The 21,083-nt window shown below is 45.9% G+C and overlaps 2 protein-coding genes across 7 annotated transcripts in view; one reads left to right on the top strand and one right to left on the bottom strand.

The window, feature by feature from the left end:
* Positions 1-21,083, bottom strand: part of SMIM29 (small integral membrane protein 29) — a 56,080-nt gene that overhangs the window by 1,373 nt on the left and 33,624 nt on the right. Inside the window, exons 1-2 of one of the 6 annotated variants that reach the window (XM_059701945.1) lie at positions 885-982; positions 299-425 (exon numbers count right to left, since the gene is read on the bottom strand). The exons of 1 other annotated variant lie outside the window; for it this stretch is intronic. The gene's annotated coding sequence lies outside the window, so the exon portion shown is untranslated. Of the gene's footprint in view, positions 1-298; positions 426-884; positions 1,041-1,363; positions 1,462-21,083 lie in introns of those variants that run through there. 4 more of the 6 variants (XM_059701946.1, XM_059701949.1, XM_059701950.1 and 1 more) reach the window with 4 other exon arrangements.
* LOC132237639 (collagen alpha-1(I) chain-like) lies at positions 235-19,491 on the top strand. Its single transcript, XM_059702262.1, has 4 exons — positions 235-288; positions 965-1,389; positions 2,879-3,077; positions 18,684-19,491. The coding sequence occupies exons 1-4, from the start codon at positions 235-237 to the stop codon at positions 18,738-18,740; spliced, it is 735 nt and encodes a 244-aa protein (XP_059558245.1). The 3' UTR covers positions 18,741-19,491.

Below are 21,083 nucleotides of genomic sequence, written 5' to 3'. Positions count from 1 at the left end.
CCCAATGACTCTCAGCAAGTCCTGGGTGTAAAGGGGCACCTAGGGGAGGCCCAGACCCAGGGACTTAGTTCTGCCCAGCTCCGACCCTCCCCGCCCCCCATCAGGGTGGGGCCCAGCTCAGGTGCAGGCCAAACATTTGGAATTCTAAACTGGGGAAAGATTAGACATAGGTTCCCAGCTCCTACCCCGACCTCCTGGGGTGCTGGGCTGCCAGCACCTATCCAGTGAAGCAAAATGGGGAAATCAGGTAAAAACATGAGGGTCCTGCACGGTGGCCCAGGGGGTGAGGTAGGCGCACTGGAAGGAGCCTGTCTCAGTCCTGATCCAGTCCCCACTCCTCAGGCTACGGTATAGGCTGTACGCGTCCTCCTCGTCCCTGGTGTCGCTCCAGACAAACAGCCTGGACATCGTCTTCCCTGTGTCCGCTGCCCGGGTGGACACAAGTTGTCAGGGCTGGACTGCATCCCCCCCCCTCTTGGTCCCCACCCAGGGCTCCGCCCAGGTCCCTACTCTCCTGGCCTGAGCTGACAAGCAGGAGAGGGTCAGCTCCCGTGGACAGATGCAAGGAGACTGTCCTGGGGCGGCTGCACACAGGTGCCCCACGGTCCCTGACCCGGGTTCGCCTGGGTCTCCACCCGGGGGCACGGTGTGAACTACCCGCCCCGGTGTTCGTGGGCTCAGGTTGCTTAGTCTCACGCACATCGTCGAGAACACAAGTCGAGGTGGGGAGAGTGTCAGGCCGTTCCCAGGGCTCTGGGAGGCGCAGGCCGGGGGAGGGAGGCTTGGAAAGAGCGCACAGGGGCCCCGGCATCCTGGAACCCCGGGACCCCGAGGCGTGGGCCCGTGCCAGCGCTCTGCAGCCCATCCGACCGGCCATGCCTTACCTCCCGCCGCTGCAGCCCGGACAGGAACGCCCTCGCTTGGCTCCCGGGCCCCGGAAGAGGCTGGAGGCGCGTGATCAAAGGACCCGGGGAAAGGGGCGGAGCCTCAGGTTCGGAGCGCAGCCAATCCGGCGGCGTGGAGGCGGGGACGGAGCGGGTTGCAGGGCCCACCCCGCGGCGGCAGGGGGCGGCCGAGGGCTGCGCAGCGGGGGGAGGAGAGTGCGCGGGAGGGGGCGGGGGCCGCGGTTACCCGGCGTGCCCCGGGGCGGACCTCGTGGAGCGCGCCCGCTCGGGACTCCCCTTCCCGGCGAGGCCTGGCGTCCTCGCTCCGCCCCTCGCTGGGACCCAGGTCTGGAGCCGAGCCGCCTCTAACGCTGAGCTCGGGCGTTGGCGACCGGGGCACGTCCCTCCCGCCGGGGCCCTGCCCCGGGCGATCGGCCTCCGTTAGCAGGTGGCGTCCTCCACGCCCGGCACGGACCTACCCCACTGCCCGCGCTGCAGTCGCAAGGTCTGTAACCGGCTGCAGCGATGTGTCAGGAGGCGGCACACCACGCCCTGCACCTTAATTTCTCAGGCCACCTCTCGGGGGGCGGGGCACATGTGGGGGGGCGGGGTGCCACCCTGGTTACAGCTGCCTGCTGAGTGGGTAAGCTTGGCTGATCGTGGGAAATGTCACACACCTGCCGGATAAATCTCGGAAGATTGGTGGGTTTTTACCAATGTCAGTATTCTGGCTTGTTACACTATAGTTTTGCCAAAGTTGTTATTGGGAGCATCGTCCCCAAAAGTGTTGCGGGTTCGACCCCGCTCGGGCGTGTAGGGGAGGCAGTCGATCCATGTTTCTCTCCTTCCCCCTCCTCCCTCTAAAATCAATAAAAACATGTCCTCCGGTGAGGGTGTTTTTTTTTTTATCATTGGGAGAAGTAGGCAAAGTGTACAAGGGGATCTCTATTATTTCTTACAACATGCAGGTGAATCTGCAGTTACCTCACGTGTGAGTGGTTTTGCCCCAGCGGCCCCACCCCCACCCCCCCAGGATCACACACAATTGGGGGAACTCCAGACCGGCAGGTGATGGAAACCTCCTAAGAACATAAGGTTGTTGCAGTTGAACCAGGCCCAGATCCTCCTCCTGGGTCCTCAGGTGCCACTGGAGATACAGGATCCCCCTATTTTTTAAAAAAATATTTGTATTGATCTCAGAGAGGAAGGGAGAGATAGAAACATCAATGAGAGGATCACTGATTGGCTGTCCCCCCGCTTGCCCCCCACTGGGGATCAAGCCCGCAACCTGGGCATATGCCCCTGACTGGAACAAACCCAGGACCCTTCAGTCCACAGGCCAACGCTCTATCCACTGAGCCACACCGGGTAGGGTATGGGTCACCCTGTTTTTGCCAGAGGCAGCCAATGGCATGGACATAATGAAGCCACTGGGTCTGATCTGACCTGTCTCCGAAGGCCCTTCCTGGGAAGGTTGGATGCTCCCACTGAAAACCAGATTATAGGTTCTTTGGCCTCTTGCCTCCAGATGCAACCACCTGACTGTGGTGGGGACTCGGATAAAGGGAAAGGAATCAAACGCCTGCGTTCGGAGGCTCCCGGTAGGTTTCCTGGCGTTCTCAGCCTTCTGAGTCTGAGGAGTGGGGAGCCCATGCAGAGGGGGGAGGCCACCTCCCCAGGCAAGGCCTGCCTCACACTGGAAGGCAGTGGGGATTGATGGATAGGTCTCATTTTTTAAAATTTATTTTTCCACAGTATCTGTTAATCATTTATTTATCAAGAGAACTATTCCTTAGCTCAGATATCCCTGTTTCATATTCAGGAGCACAGCTCAGTGACAAACTTCCATGGAATTCAACCCAAAGAAATTCCTTACATTCCAAGGTCACGTGGCGCTCTGAGAGATGCCAGCTTCTTCATCTCCTCAGACTCTTCCCTGGAATTACAGTTTCTGTGGGAATCTGCAAATGCCTTCTTTCTTGGTTCCCCCACAGCAAACTCACAGAAAGCTGCAGCCCCCAGGGACACGATGGTGGTTCCAACATGAAATCACAGACTCGTGGCCGGAGGGCCACACAGCGGAGGTCTTGTCAAAGCCCTGGAAATGTCACTGGACAGGGACCTGGCCCTGAGCTAGTCTCTCTAGAACCAGCGGTTCTGGACTTCAGGAAAAACGTCGCCCCACCAGTCCAGGTGACTGTGAGGGTATGCTAATTAAAACCCGGACAGAGGCAGCCACAGGTGAGCCAGGCTGGGAAGTCAGAGGAGGGCCTGGGAACAGGCTTAGGGGATTAGCCTGGGATGAGCTGCTGCTGGGATGAGCTGCTCCTAAACTCTGAATCCTAGAGCTTAGGAGATTTGTGCCTGTGGGGGAAGAAGAGGGCGAGGGGAAGGCTAGGGCCTGCTCCCGGAGGGGAGTGCACACTGCATCCTTTGGAGCCTTTTATCTCTCTCTTGCAGGCAGGAATCGTAGGGGAGGGTTACGGCAGAATATTCATCCATTTTCTAGCTGTGTGGGGGGTTTTTTGTTGTTAATCCTCACCCAAGGAAATTGATTTTTAGAGAGAATGGAAGCGAGGGAGAGAGACAGAGAAACATCGATGTCTCATGTCGATTGGTTGCATGCCCACGAGTTGAGCCTGCAACCTAGATACATGCCTTTGACCAGGATCAAACCTGGGATCGATCCAGGATAGAGCTTTAGTCCATGGGCTGACACTCTAGCCACTGAGCCAAACCAGCTAGGGCACCAGTTGTGGTTTCTTTTGTTTTGTTTTGTTCACATTCACAGTATTTATTTAAAAATAAAGTCCCCCTATAAGTGGACCACACAGTTCTAACTTGTGCTATTCAAAAGCCAACTGTACTTCAAAATAGCAATTTGTGCTATTACTCAGAATTATTTCTTTTTAAAAAATCTTAATTGTTGAAAGTATTACATGTCTCCCTATTTCCCCCACCGACCCCCTGCACCCCTTGCCCGCCACCCCAGGCCCTTTCCAACCCACTGTCTGCATTCATGGGTCCTGCATTTATGCATACAAGGTCTTTGGTTGATTACCTCCCACCCAGCCACCTTCCACCGCCTTCCCTCCGAGATTCCGCACTCTGTTCCATGCTTCCATGTCTCTGCATCCACTCTGCTCATCAGTTTATCTTGTTGATTAGATTCCATATATGAATGAGATCATGTGATGCTTGTCTTTCTCGGACTGACTTATTTCACTTAGCACGATACTCTCCAGGTCCTTCCATGCTGTCTCATAGGGTAAGAGATTTTTCTTTTTTTACTGCTGCATAGTATTCCATGGTATAAATGTACCACAGCTTTTTTATACATTCATCTATTGGAGGGCACTTGGGCTGTTTCCAGATCTCAGCTATTGTAAATTGTGCTGCTATGAACACAGGGGTGTATACATTCTTTCTGATTGGTGTTTGGGGTTTCTTAGGATATATTCTTAGAAGTGGGATCACTGGGTCAAATGGCAGTTCTATTTTTAATTTTTTGAGGAAACTCCATACTGTCTTCCACATTGGCTGCACCAGTCTGCATTCCCACCAGCAGTGCACGAGGGTTCCCTTTTCTGCACATCCTCACCAGCACTTGTCATTTGTTGATTTGTTGATGGTAGCCATTCTGACAGGTGTAAGGTGATACCTCATTACCTCATTGTCATTTTAATTTGCATCTCTCTGATGATCAGTGACTTTCATCCCTTTTTCATATGTCTCTTGGCCATCTGTATGTCCACTTTGGAGAAGTGTGTCTTTAGGTCCTTTGCCCATTTTTTAATTGGATTGTTTATCTTCCTTTTGTTAAGATGTATGAGCTCCTTATATATTTTGGATATTAACCCTTTATCAGATGTATCATTGCCAAATACATTCTCCCATACAGTGGGGTTCCTTTTTGTTTTGTTGATGGTTTCTTTTGCTATGCAGAAGCTTTTTATTTTGATGTCCTATTTGTTTATTTTCTCTGTAGTTTCCTTTGCCCCAGGAGATGTATCCATAAACATATTGCTATGAGAGTTGTCTGAGATTTTGCTGCCTATGGTTTCTTCTAGGATTTGTATGGTTTCCCAACTTACATTTAGGACTTTTATCCATTTTGAGTTTATTCTTGTGTATGGTGTGAGTTGGTGGTCTACTTTCATTTTTTTGCATGTATCTGTCCAATTTTCTCAGCACCATTTACTGAAGAGACTGTCTTGACTCCATTGTGTGCTCTTGGCTCCTTTGTAACTATTAATAAGCGTAATGTCTTGGGTTGATTTCTGGGTTCTCTATTCTGTTCCATTGATCTATATGCCTGTTCTTGTGCCAGTACCAGCCTATTTTCAGTACAGTGGCTTTGTAGTATAACTTGATCTCTAGTATTGTGATCCCTCCAACTTTGTTCTTCTTTCTCAAGATTGCTGCAGCTATATTGAGTGCTTACCTGTTTACCAGGGTTATATCCTCTTGTTGGATCGATCCCTTGAGTATTATGTAGTGACCTTTGTTGTCTCTTGTAATGGCCTTCATTTTTAAGTCTATTTTGTCAGGTATGAATATTGCTACTCCAGCTTTTTTTTCTTTTCCATTTGTATGGAAAATTTTTTCCATCCCTTCACTCTCATCCTCTGTGAGTCTTTTGTTCTGAAGTGGGTCTCTTGTAGACAACATATAGTAGGGTCATATTTTTGTATCCATTCAGCTATCCTATGTCTTTTGATTGGGGCATTTGATCGATTTACATTTAAGGTTATTATCGATAGGTACTTATTGCCATTTTAATTCTGTATCCCTAGGTTTCTCTCTCTATTTCTTCTCCTCATTATAGCAGTCCCTTTAGCATTTTTTGTAATGCTGGCTTGGTGGCGATGTCCTCCTTTAGCCTTTTATTTATTTATTTATTTATTTAGTCTTGGAAGCTCTTTATTTCACCATCTATTTTGAATGATAGACTTGCTGGATGTAGTAATCTTGGCTTCAGGTTCTTGCTTTCCATTACCTTGAGTACTTCATGCCATTCCCTTCTGGCCTGTAGAGTTTCTGATGAGAAATCAGGTGTCAGCCTTATGGGGGTTCCTCTGTAGGTAATAATTTGCTTTTCTCTTGCTGCCTTTAAGATTCTCTCTTTGTCTTTAATTTTTGGTATTTTAATTATGATGTGTCTGGGCATGGGCCAATTTGAGTTCTTCTTGCTTGGGACTCTCTGTGCCTCCTGAACTTGTGTGACTTTTTCCTTCACCAGGTTAGAGAAGTTTTCTGCCATTATTATTATTATTTTAATTTTTATTTTTTAATCTTTATTGTTCAGATTATTACAGTTGTTCCTCTTTTTTCCCCCCATAGCTCCCCTCCACCCGGTTCCCACCCCACCTTCTGCCCTTACCCACCCACTGTCCTCATCCATAGGTGTACGATTTTTGTCTGGTCTCTTCTCGCACCCCCCACATGCCTTTCCCCCTGAGAATTGTTAGTTCACTCCCTTTCTATGCCCCTGAATCTATTATAATCACCAGTTTATTCTGTTCATCAGGTTTTTATTCACTTGATTTTTAGATTCACTTGTTGATAGATATACATTTGTTGTTCATAATTTTTATCTTTACCTTTTTCTTCTTCCTCCTCTTCTTAAAGGATACCTTTCAGCATTTCATATAATGCTGGCTTGGTGGTGATGAACTCCTTTAGCTTTTTCTTATCTGTGAAGCTCTTTATCTGACCTTCAATTCTGAACGATAGCTTTTCTAGGTAAAGTAATCTTGGTTGTAGGTTCTTGCTATTCATCACTTTGAATATTTCTTGTCACTCCCTTCTGGCCTGCATAGTTTCTGTTGAGAAATCAGCTGACAGTCATATGGCCATTATTTCTTCAAACATGGTCTCTATTCCTTCCTCCCTTTCTGTCTCTTCTGGCACACCTACTATTTGAGTATTGTTACTTTTCTTGTTGTCCCATTGGCCCTTTAAGCTGTCCTCCTGTTTTTTAATTGTTTTTTTCTTTATGGTTCCTGATTGAGTTTTTCAACCCTGTCTTCTAATCCACTGATTCTATCCTCAGCTTCCCTTAATCTGCTGTGTATTTCTTCTAATGTGTATTTTATTTGTGCCATGTCATTCTCTTTTTCTGTTTTCATAGTTACTATATTTTTTTCTCATGATTTTGAGCATCTTCACCATCATTATTTTAAACTCTATATCAGATAAATTTGTTACCTCCATTTCATTTAGCTCTTCTTCTGGAGAATTCTCTTGTTCTTTTACTTGGGGATTGTTTCTTTGTCTCCTCATTTTGGCTGCTTATTTGGGTTTGTGAATATGTATTAGGTAGATCTGCTATGCCTCTCAATCTCTAGTGCAGGACAGTGTCAAATGCTGTTTCTGACTAATTGTATCAGGCAATGACTCAAAGCTTCCAGAGACCACCTCTGCCTACAGACAGATAGGATTCTGCCTTGAACAGCCCTCAGGTAATCATCCACAGGTGTAGCAAGAGTTATTACAATAGGGTGGGGCAATTGCTTCTGCTAGGAGGCTAATTGTTATTCTTAGTCTCTTAATGGGCCTCAGAAATTTCACACCATGGGGCAAGTTGTTTTCTAATAGGGTGGGTCAGTTGTCTTCCTCCCAGGAAAAGCCACCTATATAGCAAATGTCTGAGTGAGAAAGATGACCTCCACAGTGTGAGGGAATGACTCAGCACGAACTGGAGCGTCTGCCTTCTGAGCTCTAACCCAAGAGCTCCAGGCCACTCTGCTGGAGCACAAGGTGCATGGCTCCACAGAGAATTTTGTGCATTGGCCCTTTAAGAGAGTGCCTGCATTTCCAGCGTCTCTCCCTGGCAGACAGCAACCCCACTGCTTTTCACAGCCAGATTTATGTGGGTACCCATCTCAGTTCTGGTGCTCTCTGCTGGGAGTTCCTGCTTTGGATTAGGCCCCAGAGTTTTCAGTGGCAACTCCCCACAGTCAAGATAGCTCTCCGGAACTTCAGCCCAGCTTTTGCGCCTCTGTCCCTCCTACCAGTCTCTATGTGGTCTCCACTTTCCATCCTCAGTTTTCAGGGTTCTCTCCAGTGAGTCTTCTGTTGATTGTTCAGGAAGTTTTTCTATATTTCAGTTGTAATTCCAGTTTGGTCCTGGGAGCCTGCTGTGCAGCACCCACTTACTCCGCCGTTACATCCATTTTTAATCCCAGGTGTGGTTTTTGAGGGTCATGGTCGCTATTGATTGGTCAGTGCCAGGGCAGGAGGTCGTTAGTCATTGCAGCTGGTCCTGATGTCACCCACATGATTTTGCTGCTTTTCTGGGCCTGGAACTGAAATACAACTGGGGCCTAGAGGTTATCTCTAAGGAGATGATTTTCTGTATTTGTTACAAATTGCTCTGCCAGTTTGTTCAGTTACTTGCCTCCGTTTCTCCCGTCCACGTGTCCTGGCTCACTGGTCTGTCTCAGAAGCCCTGGTGTTTATTCTCCTCGACTTCACGTCCTTCCTCACTCAAGTGATAGGTTTTAGAACCCAGGCCTCCTTGGCTGTCCACACACCCAATCTTTGTCCTCACCCCTAGGGCTTCTAACCATGTATCTTGAGACTTAGTGGTCCTAGGAGCAGGCCTAGTGGTCACATTGGCTAGGCCAGTGTGTGGAAAGGGTTGGGTCTTAATATTAGAGACTTAGCATGTTTTTCTTCTCTTACTCCTAGAACAGAACACTGTTTTGAGCTATGCAGGGCAGGTGGGACAACCCCAATTTACAAATGAGTAAGCTGAGGCCCTGAGCAATGTGATGACTTCCCAAGGGTAAGGCAGACTGGGATGACAGATGGGCCCTTCCTCCTGGAGAGCTGTGTTGGCAGTTGCCCCAGGGCCGCATTTGAGGCCTGGTTAGTTCCTGTGTTGAAGTGGACTGTGGTAAGTTAAAGATGTATACTATAAATCCTAAAGCAATTAGTGAAATAACAATTATAGCTACTAAGCCAACAAAAGAGATAAAATGAAATAAAAAATACTCAAGTGCCCTGACTGGTGGCTCAGTTGGCTGGAGTGTCATCCTGTGCACCAAAAGGTTGCAGGTTCAATCTCCAGTCAGGGCACATACCTAGGTTGCAGGTTTGATCCCTGGCCATGGTGCCTACAGGAAGCAACTGATTGATGTTTTTCTTTTACACTGATGATTCTCTCTCTCTAAAAATCAAAAACATCCTTGCATGAGGACTAAAATAAAAATACTCAACCCCAAAGAAGGTAGAAAAAGAGGAAAAGGGGAACAAAGAACAGATGATAGAACTAAAAACCCCAATAGGATGATAAACTGAAACCTAACTATATCAAAATCACATTAAAGGTAAATGGTCTAAACAACCAATTAGAAGGCAGAGAGATGTCAGAATGGATAATAAAGCAAGACCCAATTATATGCTGCCTGTAAGAAATGTACTTTAGCCCAGCAGGCGTGGCTCAGTGGGTGAGTGTTGACCTATGAACCAGGAGATCACAGTTCAATTCTTGGTCAGAACACATGCTCAGGTTGCAGGCTCAATGTGGGATGTGCAGGAGGTAGCCAATCAATGACTCTCTCATCATTGATGTTTCTCTCTCTTTCTCCCTCTCTCTTCCTCTCTGAAATCAATAAAAAAATTTTTTTTTTAAAGAAATGTACTTATTTATTTTTAAATTTTTATTTACTGATGTTTTTAGAGAAAGAGGAGGGGAAAGAGAGAGAAACATCGTTCTGTTGTTTCATTTATTTATGCATTCATTGGTTGATTTCCGTATGTGCCCTTACTGGAGATCGAGCCTGCAACCTTGGTGTATTGGGATGACACTCTAACCAATAGAGCTACCCTGCCAGGGCAAGAAATTACTTTAATTAATTAATTAATTAATTTTTAATCCTCACCCAAGGATATTTTACATATGTATATGTTTTTATTATTTATTTATTTTTTTAAAAAAATATATTTTATTGATTTTTTACAGAGAGGAAGGGAGAGAGATAGAGAGTCAGAAACATCGATGAGAGAGAAACATCGATCAGCTGCCTCCTGCACATCTCCTACTGGGGATGTGCCCGCAACCCAGGTACATGCCCCTGACCGGAATCGAACCCGGGACCCTTCAGTCCGCAGGCCGACGCTCTATCCACTGAGCCAAACCGGTTTCGGCTAATTTTTTTTTTTTAGAGAGAGAGAGAGGAAGGGAGAGGAATAGAGAGATAGAAACATCGATAAGAAAAGAGCATCAATTGGCTGCCTCTTGCATAGTCCCCACTAGGGATTGAGCTGGCAACCTGGGCATAGGCATGTGTCCTGACCATGAATCAAACCAGCTACCTCTTGGTTCCTGGATCGCCACTCAACTACTGAGCCACACCAGTCAGGCCTGAGGATATTATTTCCATTGATTTTTAAAAAGAGTAAAAGGGAGAAGGAGAGAGAAACATTAATATGAGGGAGACACATTGATTGGTTGCCTGCTGCATATGCCATGGCTGGAGCTCAAGATCAAACCTGCAACCCAGGTATGTGTCCTTGACCAGGAATCGAACCTGTGATTCTCCAGTGCACAGGCCAACACTCTCATCACTGAGCCATGCCAGCCAGGACAAAAATGTACTTTAATATAAAAATTCAACTAGAGCCCTGGCCGGTTTGGCTGAGTGGATAGAGCGTCGGCCTGCGGACTCAAGGGTCCCAGGTTCGATTCCGGTCAGGGCCACGTACCTTGGTTGCGGGCACATCCCCAGTGGGGAGTGTGCAGGAGGCAGCTGATGTTTCTCTCTCATCGATGTTTCTGACTCTCTGCCCCTCTCCCTTCCTCTCTGTAAAAAAATCAATAAAATATATTTTAAAAAAATTCAAATAGAATAAAAGTAAAGATACCCAATGCTTATGCTAATCAAAAGAAAGCTAGGAAGGCTACAATAATATCAGACAAAGTTGATTTCAGAGCAAAGAATATTACCAGGGATAAAGAAGATCAGTTCGTAATGAAGGGGTTAATTAATCAAGGACATAATAATCCTAAATGTCCATGGGCCTAATAAGAGTGCTTCAAAATATATAAAACAAAAACTGATAGAACTGCAAGAAAAGACAACCACAATTAGAGTCAGAGATTTCAATACTACTCTTTCAGTGACTGAAAGATGAGTAGACAAATAATCAGCCAGGAAATAATAGACTCGAATAACACTATCAACCAACTTGTCCTGATTGACATTGAGAGAATACTCCACCAAATAAGTTACATATTTTCAAGTGCACATAAAACATTTATCAAGACAAATCATATTCTGGGCCTTAAAACAAGCATCAATAAATCAAAAAGGATTCAAGTCATACAAAGTATGCTCTGATCACAATGGAATTATATTAAAAATCAATTAACAACTCTAGCCGGTTTGGCTCAGTAGATAGAGCATCGGCCTGTGACCAAAGGGTCCCGGGTTCAATTCTGGTCAAGGGCACGTACCTTGGTTGCAGGCTCCTCCCTGGAGGCAACCAATTGATGTGTTTCTCTCACATCGATGTTTCTCTCTATCTTTCTCTCTCTCTTCCACTCTTCCTAAAAATCAATGGAAAAATAAATTAAATAAATTAATTAATAAAAATAAAACTTATTTTTAAAAAAATCAATTAACAGCCCTGACCAGTATGGCTCAGTTGGTTGAGCTTTCTCCTGAGCACTGAAAGGTCACCAGTTCAATTAAGGTCAGGGCTTGGTCCCCAATGGGGTACATGCCGGAGGCAGCTGCATTCACATCAATGTTTCTCTCACTCTCTCACCCCCTTATAAAAAAATTTAATAGACTCGGAAAACCAAGATGGTGGCATAGGTAAATACCTGTACTCGCTACCTCCCACAACCACATCAAAGTTACAACTAAAATACAGAACAACCATCATCCAAAACCACCAGAAAGCTGGCTGAATGGAAATACTACAATTAGAGAAGTAAAGAAGAAAGCACACCGAGACTGGTGGAGGTGTGGAGGCACGGACGGGCTGGCCCAGCACACCGCATGCCGCTTTTTTAATCAGGAGGGAGATCACCTCTGTGGAGGCCACCCAGAGGAGCAAGGGGTCCCAGCCCCAGGGTTCCAGAGCTGGGGAAAAAAGTCCCTATGAGCAGTAAGAACTACAGGCTATAAAAACAGGTGTGGATTGGGGCTGAGTGACACCCAGGCTACTGGAGACCCAGCTGCTTCTCTTAAAAGGCTGGCACCATGAACTGAGTTTACAAGCTCCCTCATCCACTGAGGCCCAGTGCCGGGCAAGGCTCTGGAGACTCAAGACACATATGGGGAGAAACTGGACTATCTGGTTTTGGGACAAGAACACAGGAGCGGCTTTCTTCCAGATAGAGGTGCTCGCAGTGGTCATTGTTCCCATGCTGGGACCTAACCAGTGCAGAGCTGACTGTCAGCCATTTCTGTTTGCTTCACCCTGGTGATTTCCTAAGACCCTGCCTCATCCAGTTTACAACCTCACCCAAGCTGTGTGCAGTGGCTTTTGCATACAAATGGCCTGTCCTTTCTCAGGCTAAAAATATGTCAAACAAGCTGCAGCTGGGTCAGGGAACCCCAAACCTATCAATAAAAGGCCCAAGACTGGCACCAGCACCAGCCTGCCTTGCTTCACAGCTGGGCCTCATGTGGGCACTTCCAAACCTGATACAAAGAGAAGGATCTGCAGATCTTTCTGTAGCTCCTGCTGGATGGCCCCAGGCAGTGGCTGACTTTGCACCTCCCTGGAGGCCCTAGAGCCAGTATACCCAGTGGTCAGTGTGAGACCATAACAGATTACAACTCTTCACATCCATAAGCGACACACTCAAGGGGCAGACTCAGTGAGCATCAAAGCCCCACCGAATCAAGTCCTGCTCCATAAGGGTGTCTTCTGCACAGCAGCTCTCCCACTGTAGCTGCAGCTGGTCCCCACAGACAATTGGCCTGGAGGTCAATTCCTCCCAGTGACACCAACAGCAATTAAGGCTCCACCAAAACAAGACTGTGCACACAGCTCACAAAGGGGTGTACCAAGAGTGTCTACCTCAGGTGTTTGGGGAGGCTGAGCTACTGGTCCCTTTAGGACACCTACTACACAAGGCCACTCTATCAACTCAAGGAGACTTAGCAGCTACCCAATACATAGAAACAAACACAGGGAAGCAGCCAAAATGCAGAGACAATGAAACATGTCATAAATGAAAGGAATGAAATAAAGAAAACTACTAGATATAGACTTCAAAACCACAGCTATAAGGTTACTCAAGAATCTTCTAGAAACTTTCAAGGAACTTAGACTTTTAAGGATCTTAGTGTGAATGCCAAAAAAATGGAAAAGGACTAGTCAGAAACTAAGCATACACTGACTGAAATAAAGAATAATATACAGAGAGTCAAAGTAGACTAGAAGCTCCCAAGAATCAAATCAATGATTTGAAATATGAGGAAGCAAAAAACACCCAACCAAAAGAGCAAAAAGAAAATAGAATCCAAAAATATGAAGATAGTAAGGAGCCTCTGGGACGACTTCAAGTGTACCAACATATGAATTATGGGGGTGCCAGAAGAAGAGAGAGAGCAAGATATTGAAAACCTATTTGAAGAAATAATGACAGAAAACTTCCCCTACCTGGTGAAAGAAATAGACTTACAAGTCCAGGATGCACAGAGAACCCCAAACAAAAGGAATCCAAAGAGGACCACACCAAGACACATCATAATTAAAATGCCAAGGGCAAAAGACAAAGAGAGAATCCTAAAAGCAGCAAGAGAAAGACAGTCAGTTACCTACAAGGGAGTATCCATATGACTGTCAGCTGATTTCTCAACAGAAACTATGCAGGCCAGAAGGGAATGGCAAGAAATATTCAAAGTGATGAATAGCAAGAACCTACAACTGAGATTACTCTACCCAGCAAAGCTATTATTTAGAATTGAAGGTCAGAGCTTCACAGACTAGAAAAAGCTAAAGGAGTTCATCACCACCAAACCAGTATTATATGAAATGCTGAAGGGTATTCTTTAAGAAGAGGAAGAAGAAGAAAAAGGTAAAAAAAAAACAAAAACAAAAACAAAGAACAACAAAGTGACAACAAATATATATCTATCAACAATTGAATCTAAAAATCAAATCAAAAATCTTGATTAACAGAATAAACTGGTGAATATAATAGAATCAGGGGCATGGAAATGGTACAGACTGACGATTCTCAGAGAGAAGAAGGTGTGTGGGGGTTTGTGGGAAGAGATTAGACAAAGATCTTATATGCATTACCTATGGACACAGACAATAGGGTGGTGAGTGCCTGGGGTAGGGTGGGAACCGGGTGTTGGGGAGCTATGGGGAGGGGGGAGAAGAGGGGCATCTGTAATAATCTCAACAATAAAGATTAATTTTTTTAAAAATATATTTTATTGATTTTTTACAGAGAGGAAGGGAGAGGGATAGAGAGTTAGAAACATCGATGAGAGAGAAACATCGATCAGCTGCCTCCTGCACACTCCCTACTGGGGATGTGCCCGCAGCCAAGGTACATGCTCTTGACTGGAATCGAACCCGGGACCCTTGAGTCCACAGGCCGACGCTCTATCCATTGAGCCAAACCGGTCAGGGCAATAAAGATTAATTTTTAAAAATTCAATAAAAAGGAAAACCAAGATGGCGGTATAGGTAAACACCGGAGATTGCTGCCTCGCACAACCACTTCAAGAATACAACTAAAAGACGGAATGGACATCATCCAAAACCACAGGAAGATTGGCTAAGTGGAAATTCTACAACTAGAAGGAAAGAGAAAAGCATACCGAGACTCAGAGGAGGTGCAGTGCGGAAGTACAGAGGTACTGAGGCGCATGCAGAGAGGGCTGGCGGCTGAGGACATGGTTGTCTTTTTCAATCGGGAGGGAGTCTCAAGCTCTGAGCTCCAGTTCCGGGCGAGTCTCTGGGGACCCAGACTCATACGGGAGAAACTGGACTGTCTGGCATCGGTGGGAACTCGGGGGCAGCTTTCTCTCAGAGGTGCTTGCAGTGATTGCCAGGACACTGAGAAGCGGGGCCTCTGAGGGCAGCCATAGCTGCTTGCTCCACACTGTTGATCCCCTGGGACCCCGCCCCACCCAAGCCACAAGCCACAAGCCACAGGGAGACTTTTGCATATGAAAGGCCTGGCCCTTTGCAATCTGAAAATTACCTAAGAAATAGCAGCTGGCCCAAGGCCCCAGGCAACTTGCATTGCTTCACACCAGGCTCCTGCTGGATAGCCTCAGGCAGAGGCTAGATTAGCACCTCCTTAGAGATCCAGGAGCCAGTGTGCCCGGTGGTCAGAGTGGGACCATCCAGATTGCAGCTCCTCGGATCCATAAAGGACACATTCAGGGGGCAGACTCAGTGAGCACCAAAGCCCCATTGAAGCAAGTCTTGCCCCAGAGGGGTGTCTCCAGCACAGAAGTTCTCCCACTGCAGACACAGCTGATTCTCACAACCAATTGGCCTGGAAGTCAATTCTTCCCAGTGATACCTACAACAATCAAGGCTTAACTACAAGACTGTGCACAAAGCCCACAAAGGGTGCACCAAGAGTGTCCACCTCAGGTAATTGGGGAGGCTGAGCCACTGGGCCCTATAGGACATCTAGCACAGAAAGCCACTCTATCAACACAGGGAAGCAGCCAAAATGCAGAGACAAAGAAACAGGACACAAATGACAGAAATGGAGGAAAGCAAACTATTGGATATAGAGTTCAAAACCACACTTTTAAGGTTTTTCAAGAACTTTCTAGAAACCGCTGACAAATTTAGTAAGACCCTCAAAAAGACGGGTGAGACCGCCGATAAATGTAGTGAGATCCTCAAGAAATCTAGTGAGACCATCGAGGGTATGAAAAAGGACCAACTAGAAATTAATCATACACTGACTGAAATAAAGGCTATTATGCAGAGTTCCAACAGCAGACGAGAGGATCACAAGAATCAAGTCAATGATTTGAAATACGAAGAAGCAAAAAATACCCAACCGGAAAAGCAAAACGAAAAAAGAATCCAAAAATATGAAGATAGTGTAAGGAGCCTGTGGTACAGCTTCAAGCATACCAACATCTGAATTATAGGGGTGCCAGAAGAAGAGAGAGAGCAAGATATTGAAAACCTATTTGAAGAAATAATGACAGAAAACTTCCCCTACCTGGTGAAAGAAATAGACTTACAAGTCCAGGAAGCGCAGAGAACCCCAAACAAAAGGAACCCAAAGAGGACCACACCAAGACACATCATAATTAAAATGCCAAGAGCAAAAGACAAAGAGAGACTCCTAAAAGCAGCAAGAGAAGGACAGTCAGTTACCTACAAGGGAGTACCCATACGACTGTCAGCTGATTTCTCAACAGAAACTTTGCAGGCCAGAAGGGAATGGCAAGAAATATTCAAAGTGATGAATGCCAAGAACCTACAACCAGGATTACTTTATCCAGCAAAGCTATCATTCAAAATTGAAGGTCAGCCGAAACCGGTTTGGCTCAGTGGATAGAGCGTCGGCCTGCGGACGGAAAGGTCCCAGGTTCGATTCTGGTCAAGGGCATGTACCTGGGTTGCGGGCACATCCCCGGTGGGGGATGTGCAGGAGGCGGATGGTCGATGTTTCTCTCTCATCGATGTTTCTGACTCCCTATCTCTCTCCCTTCCTCTCTGTAAAAAATCAATAAAATATATTAAAAAAAATTGAAGGTCAGATAAAGAGCTTCACAGATAAGGAAAAGCTAAAGGAGTTCATTACCACCAAACCAGGATTATATGAAATGCTGAAAGGTATCCTTTAAGAAGAGGAAGAAGAAGAAAAAGGTAAAGATACAATTTATGAACAACAAATACACATCTATCAAGTGAATGTAAAAATCAAGTGAATAAATAATCTGATGAACAGAATAAACTGGTGATTATAATAGAATCAGGGGCATAGAAAGGGAGTGGGCTAACTATTCTTGGGGGGAAGGGGTGGGAGGAATGTGGGAAGAGACTGGACAAAAATCGTGCACATATGGATGAGGACAGTGGGGGGGTGGTGAGAGCAGAGGGTGGGTGGGAATCGGGTGGAGGGGAGCTATGGGGGGAAAAAAGAGGAACAACTGTAATAATTTGAACAATAAAGATTTAATTATTTAAAAAAACAACACCTACAATGACCATAAAAAAATTCAATAAAAAATCTTTTAAAAAATCAGTAACAGTAAAATCCTTAGAAAATCCTGCTATACTGTATTTGGAAAATGAATTACACACATCTAGAGAAAGAATAATTGGGAAATATTTTGAGCTGAATGAAAATGAAAAGAACATATCAATCTGTGGACACCTCCATTAGAGAAATTTATAGTACTAAATGTCTATCTTTTGTTTTGTTAATCCTCACCTGAGGATTTTTTCCATTGATTTTTAGAGAGAGTGGGAGGGGGAGAGACAGAGAAAGGGAAACATCAATGTGAGAGAGACACATCGACTGGTTGCACCCCCCCCCACACACACACACATGCCCCAACCAGAGCTAGGAATTGAGCCTGCAATGGAGGCACATGCCCCCAACTGGAATCAAACCTGGGACTCTCTAGTTCACAGGCCAATGCTCTATCCACTGAGCAAACTGGCTAGGGCTATTTTTTAAAACTACGTATTTTAATTTCTTTTATAATGTTTATTGATTCCTTTTTGTGTGTGTGTGTGTATATATATTATATAGGATATATTATATAGGATGTAATTTATTATATTTTATTATATTATATAGGATATATATATAATAAGAGGTAATATGCAAATTGACCATCACTCCAACACACAAGATGGCCACCTCATGTGGTCAAAGTTGGCCGCCCCCATGTGGACACAAGATAACCACCACAAGATGGCCAGCAGTGGAAGGCAGTTGGAAGGGATCAGGCCTGCAAGGTAGGGCAGTTGGGGGCAATCAGGCCTGCAGGGGAGGGCAGTTAGGGGTGACCGGGCCAGCAGAGAAGGGCAGTTGGGGGGGACCAGGCCTGCAGTTGGAGGAGACCAGACCTGCAGGGGAGGGCAGTTGGGGGGAACCAGACCTGCAGGGGAGGGCAGTTGGGGCCAACCAGGCCAGCAAGGAGGGCAGTTGGGAGGGACAAGGCCTGCAGGGAAGGGCAGTTGGGGGGGGACCAGGCTGGCTGGGCCACCCAGCAGGAGCTACAGAGACATCTGTAGATTTCTTCTCTTTGGGGTTTGGAGGTGCCCAGATGAGGCCCAGCTGTGTAGCAATGCAGGCTGCTGTCAAGCCGTAGGCCTTCTTTTGGAAGCTCTGAAGCTCTCTGACCCAGCTGCAGTTTGTTAGGTTTTAGGTGGCGAGAGCACAGGCCATTCATATGCAAAAGCTGCTGCACACAGCTTGGGTGGGGTTGTAAATTGGTTGGGGTGGGGTCTCAGGGAATCACCAGGGCAGAGCAAACAGCAGTGGCTGCCAGTCAGCCCTGCATTGGAAAGGTCCCCAAGGTCCCCGAGTCTCCATGTTCCGCGCCCTGTGCAGGAGCAGTGATGGCTGCAAGCACCTCTGAGAGAAAGCCACCCTCATATTCCTGCCAGATGCCAGACAGTCCAGTTTCTCCCCGTATGAGTCTGAGTCCCCAGAGTCTCGCCTGGAACTGGAGTTCAGAGTAATCGGGAGCTTGTATCTCCCTCCAGATTGAAAAAGAGAACAGCGCACCCAGTTGCCAGCCTGTTTCGTGTGCGTCTCTGTACCTCTGTACCTCCTACCAGTCTCAAATGTGCTTTTCTTTTTCCTTCTTGTTGTAGAACTTCCACTCGGCCAGCCTTCCTACGGTTCTGGATGATATCCATTTTGTCTTTTAGTTGTGGTTTTGATGTGGTTGTGCGAGGCAGCAAGTACAGGTGTGTACCCATGCCACCATCTTGGTTCCTCCAGGGCTATACCATCTTAGTTTTAATAGCATACATTAATTTCTCCTATCCAATTCTGTACACACACACACATTTTATGTTGTTGCTACAAATTCACCTCTACACGTTGTATGTTAACATAGATTTATAATTATTGTTTTATATATCTTTTAAATCATATCCTATATAATAAAGAGCTAATATGAAAATTGTTGTCATGCCCTCACGCCATCAAGGCTCAGACAGTTAACATGGGGGAGAGAGGAGTGGGGCCCAGCCAGGCACAAATGAGCTCATGAGAGAGGAATGGGGGCCATCCAGGCACAAATGAGCTTGTGAGAGAGGAATGGAGACCAGCCAGGCTGCAGCCAAGGAGAGGAACAAGCCACCCACCCCGTGGTCCCGGGCACCTGTGGCTGCAGCCCAGGTGAAGCCGCCTGCCCATGGTCCCCTGTGGCTGCAGCCAGCCCGGGTGAAGCCTGTCCAGGTCCTGGGTGCCTGTGGCTGGCCAGAGGAAGGGAAGCACAGGTTCTGGGTGCCTGTGACCGGCTGTAGGAGGGAATCCTGGGTCCCGAGTGTGGGGTGAGGCAGAGGCAGTTAGGGGCAATCAGGCCAGCAGGGGAGCAGTTAGGGGCAATCAGGCAGGCAGGCAGAGGTGGTTAGGGGTGATCAGGCAGGCAGAGGTGGTTGGGGCAATCAGGCCAGCAGGGGAGCAGTTAGGGGCAATCAGGCAGGCAGGCAGAGGTGGTTAGGGGTGATCAGGCAGGCAGAGGTGGTTGGGGCAATCAGGCAGACAGGCAGGCAAGTGGTTAGGAGCCAACATTCGAGAGGCAGTGGGACATCCCCCGAAGGGTCTTGGATTGGAGAGAGTTCAGGCCAGGCTGAGGGACCACCCCACCCCCGTGTACGAATTTCGTGCACTGGGCCTCTAGTAAGAAACATAAAAGAGGAGTTACATAAAATACAATAATACTAGTCTTTATATTTACCTTGGAGTTACCTTTACCAATTATTTTATTTCTTACTAGTTTTCATCTAGTGCTTTTTTGTTTTAGTCCGAGGACTCCCTTTAGCATCTCTTGTAGGGCAGTAGTTCTGGTAGCAATGAATTTCATTAGTTTTTGTTTATCTGGGAATGTCTTAACTTCTCCTTAATTTTGAATAATAGTATTTCTGGGTATGCAATTATTGACTGCCAGGCTTTTTGTTTTCTGTTTTTCCTGTTGGTACTTTAAATATATCATCCTGGTTTCTGGCCTCCATGGTTTCAGATGATAAATCAGCTGTTAATCTTAGGATGTTCATTGTAATCCCCATGGTAACCACTAAAAAAACAACTAGGAAATGAAGAGGAAATAAAAATGGTATACTAGGAAAAAAGCAGATACAAAGGAAGACAGTATTGTAAGGATTGAGAAACAAAAAAGATATGACATGGAAAACAATACTATGGCAGAGTAAGTCCTTCACTATCAGTAATCACTTCAAATGTAAATGGATTAAGTTCAGTAATTAAAATACAAGGATTGGTAATGATTGCACAACATTATTAATTTATTTAATGCCACTGAGTTATTTTTAAATGGCTAAAATGGTAAATCTTATGTATATTTTACTACACACACAAACGAGATTGGCAGAGTAGATGTAACAATGATCCAGTAGGACTTGAATAGACATTTATGCAAAGAAGATATATAAATGGTCAATAGGCACATGAAAAGATGCTCAAGATGGCTAATCACTGGGGAAATGCAAATCAAAACCACAATGAGATTCCATTTCACACCCATTAGGAGGATGGCTATTATTTAAAATGAAACAAAGCAGAAAATAATAACTGTTGGTGAGAATGTAGTGAAACAAATTCTTTGTTTTATAAGAATATTTTCTACATTATTTATTAATTAACATATATTTTTTATTTCAGAGAGGAAGGCAGAGGTAGAGAGAGAGAAACATCAATGATGAGACAGAATTATTGATTGGCTGACTCCTACATACTCCACACTGGGGACTGAGCCCATAACCCAGCCATGTATCCTGACCGGGAATCAAACTCTGACCTCCTGGTTCATAGGTCAAAACTCAATCACTGAGCCACGCTGGCTGGGTGAAACTGATATTCTTGTGCATTGCTGGTGGAAATGTAAAATGGTGTAACCATTATAGAAAACAGTATGATGGTTCCTCAAAGAATTAAGAACTACCATATGATCCAGCAATTTCACTTCTGGATATAATCTCTGGGTATATACTCAAAAGAATTGAAAGCAGATACATATTTGGATCTAT

The sequence above is a fragment of the Myotis daubentonii genome, chromosome 6 (genome assembly GCF_963259705.1).
Source record: "Myotis daubentonii chromosome 6, mMyoDau2.1, whole genome shotgun sequence".
In the NCBI taxonomy this organism is placed as follows: domain Eukaryota; kingdom Metazoa; phylum Chordata; class Mammalia; order Chiroptera; family Vespertilionidae; genus Myotis; species Myotis daubentonii.
Note: the sequence above shows the minus strand (reverse complement) of the source record. Positions and strands in the feature narration are given on the sequence as shown.